Source organism: Nicotiana attenuata, unplaced genomic scaffold (assembly GCF_001879085.1).
Source record: "Nicotiana attenuata strain UT unplaced genomic scaffold, NIATTr2, whole genome shotgun sequence".
NCBI classification, from domain to species: domain Eukaryota; kingdom Viridiplantae; phylum Streptophyta; class Magnoliopsida; order Solanales; family Solanaceae; genus Nicotiana; species Nicotiana attenuata.
The window spans coordinates 117,812-127,710 of NW_017671503.1; the positions used below are offsets into that span (position 1 = coordinate 117,812).

At 36.8% G+C, this 9,899-nt stretch overlaps 1 protein-coding gene across 4 annotated transcripts; it reads right to left on the reverse strand.

Annotated features, from left to right (window-relative positions):
- Positions 1 to 301: 301 nt before the first annotated feature.
- On the reverse strand, positions 302 to 7,245 carry LOC109208661 (eukaryotic translation initiation factor-like). 4 transcript variants are annotated; one of them, XM_019371794.1, is made up of 9 exons: positions 6,520 to 7,245; positions 3,241 to 3,297; positions 2,934 to 3,008; positions 2,644 to 2,736; positions 2,411 to 2,476; positions 1,951 to 2,051; positions 1,507 to 1,594; positions 1,050 to 1,397; positions 302 to 727 (listed from the first exon to the last, which is right to left on the reverse strand). In XM_019371794.1, the coding sequence occupies exons 1-9, from the start codon at positions 6,934 to 6,936 to the stop codon at positions 476 to 478; spliced, it is 1,497 nt and encodes a 498-aa protein (XP_019227339.1). In that variant the 5' UTR covers positions 6,937 to 7,245; the 3' UTR covers positions 302 to 475. The 4 variants fall into 4 exon arrangements, with proteins under 4 accessions (XP_019227339.1, XP_019227340.1, XP_019227338.1 ...); XM_019371795.1 differs by having other exon boundaries at positions 1,083 to 1,397; positions 2,411 to 2,482; XM_019371793.1 differs by having other exon boundaries at positions 2,411 to 2,482.
- Between the last annotated feature and the right edge of the window lie 2,654 nt (positions 7,246 to 9,899).

A 9,899-nucleotide genomic window follows, 5' to 3' on the forward strand; every position in this document is an offset into this window, starting at 1 on the left:
AAAGAAAGAAAAAGAAACGGTGACAATGAGAGAGAGAAAGAGAGAAGCTCATGCATGCTAACATCCACACTAAATAGGTAACTCTGCAATAATAGTACACGAAAAAAGCAGTCTCATGGTCAAGTGACGACACATCAAATGGAAGTATTGGAGAGTGGTCTAAATGATAGAGACATCCAGACATCTAACAGAAAGGCAATAAAATCAGTGAATAGGGAAGAACGAAAGATATCCAGCAAGACAAATGCATTTACTATACGCATAATTCTAGCCAATGCTACCGGATTCAGAAAAACGCATAAGTTATGATCTACTTTGCTCTTCAATGTAAATGTAGGTTAAAACATCTATGCGCTGTGACATCCAACATTAATGTCCATGATCTATACATAAAATAAAAACAAACGAGCTTCTGATAAGTTTGTTTATGCTGGCTCAAAGGAAAATGGCAAGTTTGGTTTAGCTCGTCAAGCTATTACAGAACTAAAATCGGCTTAGGAACCCAGTTATTGGCACGTAAATCCAGCACATCGCAAACCATAACCCTCAGTCGTGGAGCCAACTGAGGATTTGTCGACAGTTTCTTCAAGCAGTCAAAGTAAACATCGATGTTCTCCCTTGAATCTTGGCTCTTATCAAGCAGCTTGCCAATGTTGATGAGTAACTGGCAACTGGCTTCAACATTCTCTTCTGCCAGACAACATTTGTGATTGTTTATTAACAGTTCCTGTTAACAGAACCAGCAAAGACAATCATTGGTAGAGTTCTTGACATTATTGAGTCGATTGTTGCAAAAGCAACAACAACATACCCAGTATAATCCCACAAGCGGGGTCTAGGGAAGGTAGTGTGTATGCAAGCCGTACCTCTACCTAGAGAGAGGTTGTTTCCGATAGACCCTCGGCTCAAGAAGAAGAAGAAGAAGAAGAAGAGGAGGAAGAGAAGAAAGAAGAGGGAGACGACGACGATAAGGAAAAAGGGGAGAAAAAGAGAGGCCAAAAAAGAAAAAGTAGCACCAAATGGCATCAAATAGCAACAATAGGGAAAACCTTAACAATGCGATGAATAATATTTTTGCTGACCATCCTAAGCTTAAAAATCTCTCCAGTAAGCCGTATATTGCCAAGAGTTCGCAGTTTGATCAACTTTTCTTTGTCCTTGCGATCTGACTCCTGCTCCGGTGCTGTCATTTGCCTCGCCTCTGCTTGCAGATTGTCAGCACCTTCAAATGTCTTCTGACAATTATTCAATAGAACATACTTGAGCATAATCTCTCTGCGACCAGATTCATCAAAAGGAAATGGAGGCATTTTATTGAGATCAAAAAACAGTCGGGCATACGTCGGGCAAAATGTTGGTTCTAGTACAGCCTTGTCAAATATCAAGGTAACAACACCCTGGAGTGAAGATAAAAACATGTTAAATCTCCAGGACTAACATGGAAAATATTGAACTAAAAGATAACGACCAAAGAGAGATGTATTGTCTGGATACAGGAGGACGGACCTTTAGAATGTCTGCACTAGTTATCCCTGTAATTATCAATTGACTTTTAAGAAGATCAAACCTTTTCAGAGTCGGGTTGTTGAGTATACTGCAAATAGGAGTAGTTAGTATCAATGAGTTAGATAAATTCCAAATCTTCAGATAACACTGTAATTGAATTACCATTTATCTAATAATAAAACTTTTGAACCAAGAACCTCACCAATCCATACTTATCTCTCTTGCTCTCACACACACACACACGGGCGTATGCATGAAGACTAACATACAGACCAAATAGGGATATCAATATCTTCTCTCTGCAATAATAGAACACGCATAAAAAAGCCTCATGGACATGAGGCGACGCATCCAATAGACAGGAAGACAGAGAGGAACTGAACTATAATTTAAGCATATGTGCTTTGTGTAACTGCATAACTATTACAGAGAGTAAAAATTTACCCCATCACAGTCTTCAAGACACAATAGTCGTCAGAAAGATTGCTTCTTCGAGCTGCTGACGATGCCAGCTCTGCCTTGATAAGAGCAGGAGCAGGTCCTCGCTGATTCAAAAACAGAAATAAAAGTTTCTGAGGTCATTATTTATCCGACAGGACAAGAGTGGGTTGCTCTAGTGGTGAGCATCTTTCACTTCCAACCAAGAGGTTGTGAGTTCGAGTCACCCCAAAAGCAAGGTGGGGAGTTCTTGGAGGGAGGGATGCCGAGGGTCTATCGGAAACAGCCTCTCTAACCCAGGATAGGGGTAAGGTCTGCGTACACACTACCCTCCCAGATCCCACTAGTGGGATTATACTGGGTTGTTGTTGTTGTTGTTGTATTATTTATCCGATAGTAGCAAAAAAACGGATAAATAATGGATGTGTATTGGGAACAACAGAATAATCATTAAATTAAGAACTACCCCTGGATTGAGAGATACTGGAGTTCTTGCAAACTGTGGCTCGGAAAAAAGAGTCTGAGACTGGACCTGCGCCTACAAAAAAATGAGACATCTCGCAACATATAGTGAGTACTGCAAGAAACTAATAGATTAAACAAGAAACATTTTTCGATAAATGGAAAAATGGAGAAGAACAGCATATCTATCATCATTAACCAGAAAGGAAAATATAACCTTTTTTAACAGATACTCACATTGGAATCTGGACAACCTCGATGGGCATTTTCACCAAACAGTAGAGGAAATTCTTGTTTGATATCAAGAATATCATCGGAAATGCTAACCACCTAGAGAGAAAACAATCAACCAAATGAAAAACAATAACTAAGAAACATATTAGTGGCATCATTCCTTAGCGATTGAGGCGTGCTTAAATGGACGACATCTGGAAAATGAGAATTCATATAGTCGATTCGAAATTTCTTGAAACTAAAATGAAATGACATCTAAAATGGACCAGAGGAAGCAAAGATATGACTATTACCTTCCTCAGTTTCAGCATTTGATTTCGAGAATACCTAAAGCATTCACAACCCTCAAAACAAGAGTCCCCGGTAATCTACAACGATAAAAGTATAGTCAAGACACATATCATACAGTAAGTTCTTAAATAAATCTCAACAACGAAAGGCATTATCAAATAAAAGGCATATCCTGATAAACAGACACTCACACCGGTATATGCATGACCTCTATCGACATCTACATCAAACAGTTTAGGTTCTCCTTAGCGATTGAGGCGTGCTTAAATGAAAGAAAAGGCATTATCCTTTTAAAAGATATATACTCACATTGGTATCTGCATGATCTCGATTGGCATCTTCACCAAACAGTTCACAATCAACCACCTAGTAAACATAAAGAAGAAACAAATTAATTTGAATGATGAAATGATATGTGTCTGATAATGCAGATACATCATATTTAATTTGAATCTCATCAAAGAAAGAAGAGCATTATCAAATAAATCAACATTACAAGCATCAAAATACATCAACAACAACCTATGTTGCTCGGACTCTTCAAAGATGTAGCCGGGTGCGTGGATCCTCCAAAAGTAGTGCATTTTGAAGGATCTGACACGAGCGCAACAGCATTTTTAGAGAGTTTGGGCAACATAGACAACAACTACGCCTCAGTTCCAAACAAATTGGGGTCGGCCATATGAATCCTCACTGACCATGTTACTCCATATATATAAACTAATCTCAAGCCAACATTATACAAGACATAAATAAATAAATAAATGAAACAAGAAGTACTAGAAGTTGATTATATTTTCTACTGACGTATAAATCTCTAATAATAGGAAACATCAAGAATACATGCAAATTTAAAAAGGCATCCTAGTAAATGAAGTTGAGCAACATAAAGATACTTGAAGATGAAATGCAAAAGGCAGAATATGAAAGAGAATTGTGTAATTAAGGTAAAGAATTTTACAGCTGATCTTAATAGCAACATAGTAGAATCCTGTAGGTGTTAGTTAATCTCCGCTAAAAAAACTTGAATAAATCTCAATCACAAGAAACAGCAGCTGCCTTTTGAGCATATTTCTGAGACATAATAAAGAAAAGGAAAGGAAAGGAAAGGAAAGGAAAGGTTTTGCTATCGAACTCTTAAACAGCAAGTAGCCTTTACAGCAAATTCACCTGGAAAAATGAAAAGGCAACAAGTCTTGTTCTTTTCCCATTTCCATATTTAATGTGTATATGCTTCTAATAATTAACGGAGAAATGAAACGGTAGAATCACTTGGTCCGTGCTTTCCGCCTTTTGTTTAACATCAAGCGCCTTCTGTGCATAATTGATGGGTAAAACCGTTAGTCGAATTATATACACAATTTGCAAACGAAATTCTGAAAAGTTTAGGCATCCAAGTCTATGCATTAGCTCTCGTGTCAGAATTCTAATAGGCAAAGGCACAATTAGAGAAAAGGTTGGGTGCTCAAGCTCAATAGGTGATTAATTAAGTTTAGGTATCTAAATGAAAAATTGTAACGTACTCAGGAAGTAAAGACAGAAGTAGCAAAAATTTAATCAACGTGAGAATTTTTATTAATTCAACACTTCCAATTCAAATTACAATTGCGAAACAGAAAAGGAAATTGTTAAGCTACAAATCCATAACGAAATGATTGAGAAGAGAAGAGAAGCAAAGAAGAAAGAAGAGAGCAGAGGAAGGAGAAGAGAAGAGACGAGAAGGGAGCGAAGAGAGATAGACAGAGAGAGAAAGAGAAGTGAGAAGCAGAAGCCACGAAAATGGATTATAATTCTGAATGCCTTGTTCACCGCTTGCTTGTATCTATATATCGGTAAGTTCCCACATCGGTGAAATATGAGTTGAAAGTTATTGACCCGCGTGAGAACAATCCCAACACGTGACCTCCTTTTGATAACTAATTCCTGATCATAACAATCCTTCCCGCTTGAAATTGACCTTGTCCTCAAGGTCATTGTAGAAACATGATGACAAAGGTTCCATGTGATAATAAACTCAAGAGATTTTGTTAAGAATTTGCTCTCATTTAGAGTGCTTTGCAGATCATTGTTGCTTGGTCTAAAATCATAGTGAACTACTGGAGTCAAGCCATAACAAAGATAATCGATTGTCGCAGCCAAATTATACCAAGCATATATTTCCTTCCAGAATAACTTCTTCTCTCAAGGTCAAGAACAACAGTAACATTGGCATAACCTTGTAAAGTACTTGTACCACAACCTTCAATACTGATAGTTTCACTTGTGATAATCAGACATGCTAAGTAGCTGGTGCTTGAACTTCCAACAGCTACAATAATTGTTATTGTCAATGGACACAATGCAGCTTCAGCATTTACAAGTCCTCTCTTGAATTCTTCACCCGCAGGGAACATCTCTTCACAACCTTCGACAATTGCTAGTTGGTTTGTACCTTCAATTTTATAAGGCATTCCAAGTGTTTTCAAGTAACCAGGGATGTAGTGAACACCATCAGTACTTAGTAAATTTTCGTAAGCAGTTATTCTTCCATCCAGAGAGGCTTTACCAAGAGATCCATAGTAATTCAAAACAGTCAACTCTCTTACAAGTCTCTTACTGTGAGTCCTTTAGCAACTTGTAGTAGTAAACCAGGTCCAATCCCTGCATCCTTAAATATGTCTTTATTTGAACAATCATTGAGTGGAAAATTCAAGAGTCAGAACCTGAACCCTTCACTGTATTCTACCTTCATTTTTCATGATTTAAGAGAGTAACTATCATCAGGCTACCCTATTCAAGAGATACAAATTCAAAGAACACCTCCCAACGTATCTTCTTATTTGGCCTCTTGCCTTCCCTGTTGTGCCTTTTCTCAAATCCATACATCTGTAACATCAAACATAGAAGTACCATACATTGCTCATAGAACATTAGCACATTATCCATTGCCCAGGTCCTCAAGATTGCAATCAACAGTAAAATAGAAGTCACTACACCATTAATCTTTCCCCTTCCGAACAAAAAACCTGCTAAGCAACTATCCTGCAATTCACCAAAAACGGATTTTGTATTTTTCCAGTAGACATAAAACAATCCATTAAGCCGTGCACCCTTAGCAATGTTAGCGAGACGTATTTTAGTGTAATTCAAAGAATTCAAATATAAAGGAAACGAGGCACAAGCTGCAAGTTTGGATCCATCGAGCAACTCCTTCAATTGATTTAGCCAATCAAACACTATACTTGTATCCCAAATTAGTAACCATGATTGAGAGCTAGCACTCATTAACGAGGGAAAATTAGATTCAATAAACTGCATAAGGCTAATACAGAACACATCAAATGTAGTACCTCCAGGATCAAACACTATAATAGTTTCATCATTCTCATCTACAGACACTTAAGAGGAGTCCGCAAACAGACATGAAATAGGCGCGACCTCTAGTTCGAGCAATTCATCAAACAGTTTGAGTGAATCATGTGATTCCTCACTCCTATCAAACAAGACACCAGTGATTATGCACATAAAATTCTTAGCACCTTATACCACCATATGGCACTCACACAAGAGAGATTCGAGATCAAGACTAAGAGGAACTTGTTGACTTACCTCAATTTCGGCATGTTTGGTTGACTCTAACTTCCCGACAATTTCAGCTGGAGGTAGGAAAATTTTGTTCCTTGCCTCAATTTGCTTGAGGCTTAAACATTTTCCAACAGAGGCATCTTCAAGCTTCATGGGTTCTACCATAGGTTCATTAGGCGCATCAACTGATCTTAAGATACCGTCAATTGATGGAAGCTCTTGATCACCAGATTCTCCAACTTCTATTTCCTTTCTTGCACTTTCTACATGATAATCAGTTACCTTATCTTCCAGACTGATTCCAAGCATCTCCAATATTTTGTCCACTTTCTGATTTAATTCATCCAATCCCTTACCCAATTTATCAAAGTTTGCCCCCATTCGAACACCAGCAGATTGAATTGTCTTTGCAAAATCCTCAAATACGTTTTCTTCTGCCATGGCTGCCAGCTCCGAAAGGTGCCAAGATTAAGCTCTGATACCAATTGTAACGTACTCAGGAAGTAAAGACAGAATTAGCAAAAACTTAATAGCAACGTGAGAATTTTATTAATTCAACACTTTCAATTCAAATTACAATTGCGAAACAGAAAAGGAAATTGTTAAGCTACAAACCCATAACCAAATGATTGAGAAGACAAGAGAAGTAAAGAAGGAAGAAGAGAGCAGAGGAAGCAGAAGAGAAGAAACGAGAAGGCAGCGAAGAGAGAAAGGGAAGTGAGAAGCACAGCCGTTAGCGAAATGTCCGCTTTAAAAATATATTTTACGTAAACTCAAAATAATTTCCTAGGAGTTCGAAATCAAATAAGTATTGTCCAGATATAATTTTTGATATCTTTTCCTAATAAGAAAACGAAATATCAAGACAATAAAAAGAATTTAAAAAAAAAGTAGGAGAAAAATTTCTTTTTCCAACTAGGGAAGTCCTTGATTTGTATAATTATTTTTATTCCTTGTCCTTTAATCATACAACACCAATTTTGCCTTTTTATTTTCCTTTCTTATGAATTATTTGTTTTTTTAAAAATTGAAATCATATATACTTCTTTAGCAGATTTGTTGTTGAATTAAGGGTGTCTAACGGGCCGGGTCAACTCGTTTCCGGACCTGCCCAGACCGGTTGAAACCGGACCGGACCGGTACAAAGGGGGCCGGGTGGGCTGGGTTAATGGGGTAAGAAGGGTTGGTCCGTTCACCTTCGTTCAACCGGTTAACTGACCCGATCAAACCCGGTCAACGAGATTCATGTTCAACCGGTTAACCGGACCGGACCGGACCGGTTACCGGCTAGTTGTTTTAACTTTTTTTTTTTTATATGATTGTTAACGTTGGCAACGGTCATCTGGGCCAAGGGGCCGTTGCGCAGCGACTGTTTTGTACAAATAGCCCTTTTTGGGGCCATTTTCTTTTAAATTTAACACTTTTTGTAATTACTAATTTAGCCCTTTGAAAAACTGTAAATACCCCTCCCCCCTCTTCTTCATTTCTTCACTCATCTCTCATTTCTCAAACTCAAATTTTCAATTCAAGTTAAATCATGCCCCGTACTTCTAGAGTACGCTTATATGTTTGGGAACACTTTGAGGTGGTAGAAGAAAATGAAGAAGTTCACAAAGTAAAGTGCAAGAACTGTGGTCGTGTCTTAAATCTTCGTCTAAAGTGGGTGGGCACAGGCTGTTTAAGGAGGCATATGAAGAGTTGTCTTGAGCGTCCTCCAGAAATTCGTATTTAAGTTGATTTGAGACAATTTGTGTTATTTTAAAATTATTAGACGCTTTTACGCTTAATGTTTTAGTTTGTTAGATTAATTTGAAGTATTATTATGCATGAAAATTTAGTTTTACTCTTTTTTCGTTAATTTACTTGTTGTTAAATGCAAACTTCAATTTGTAAGTTTAAAATAAAAAAAGCACTTGCAATTTATAAGTGCAGTTTTTTTCCCATCTTCATTGTATTCTTTATATTTTTGGTTTATATTAATATAACTTACAATAGTTATACAAAATACAAGAAAATTAAAAATTACACTAACCCGGTCCGGTCCGGCCCGGCCACTTGGACCCGTAACCCTTACGGTTCATCTTTTATCCGGATGGACCCGAACCCGTTAAGCCCGATAACCCCTAACTCGTAACCGGTCCGGTTGAAACCTAGACGGTTTAAACTTTTCCCTACCCGGCCCGGCCCGGCCCACCCGTTTAACACCCATATGTTGAATCCATTAGTTTGTATTCTTAAAATACTAAGGCAAGTATTGATATTAACATCTACCATTAGATTTTGAAATAGTAATTATTGTTGGAAAAATAATAATAATATTTTTGTGATAAAAATTTAATTACCAATAATGGAATTTACAACTTTAACTAAATTCGTAATGCATAATAGCGTTAAATAGACGGACAAAGATTTGGCCCAAAAAAAACTAATATTATTACTAAAATAGTTTATTACATAATTTGACTAAAAAACAAGAATTAGGTATGAAATTCATCTCATAGCTAATAGGATTTTTTTAATTATCTGTCTCTAATTCGCCACCACATAGGATTAGCGATAAATTTCTATTAACTACATTTTGTCTGTTGCTATTTTTTTATTTTATAATTGACATGTCTGTAATACATGGTACGTAGACGATCATTTTGATACGAAATTAAATTAAAAGAAGGGGACACATAAAAATTCACTGAACCATTAAAATTATCTTGATTGTTTTCATGTTTAGCTAGGCCATAAAAATTTGGAGAATAGATTGCTTAATAAATAAAATTGCTAAAAGATTTGCCTTTTCAATTATTTGAAAGTTATCTAATTTGAGCTATAAGAATACGAAAGGATTTCTTTTTCTTTTTCATTTTCAAGAACAAGCATCACCCAAACAACAATTTGTAAGACAATTCCATGTTGATGTCGAATGTAATGGAATTATAGGGTCCATGCACTTTTTGACCAGTTAAATAATATTATTACAACATTAATCATTATTATTTGCTCATAGGATCCTTAGTGGGCATGGGAGACACTATTTTAGCATTTCCATCATTCATGGGCGAAGCCATCTTTAGCAAAGGGTGGTCTGACCACAGGGGCGGAGCTATAGTGATCGGAGCGGGTTCGGCCTAACCCAGTAGCTTTGGTTCGAATCCTGTATTTATCTTAAATTTTTTGTTGAATACGTATATATATTATTAATTTAGAACCCAGTAACTTCAAACGATTAGAATCCCGAACCCATAAGCTTGAAGTCCTGGCTCCGCCTCTGTCTGACCACCCTTCGCCGAAAAATTACACTGTGTATATAAATAAAATATTGATTTTAGATATATAAAACCTATATTAAACACCCTTTGTTGGAATTTTTTTCTACTTCTTTCAAATTTGAACACCCTTTCGATTATTAT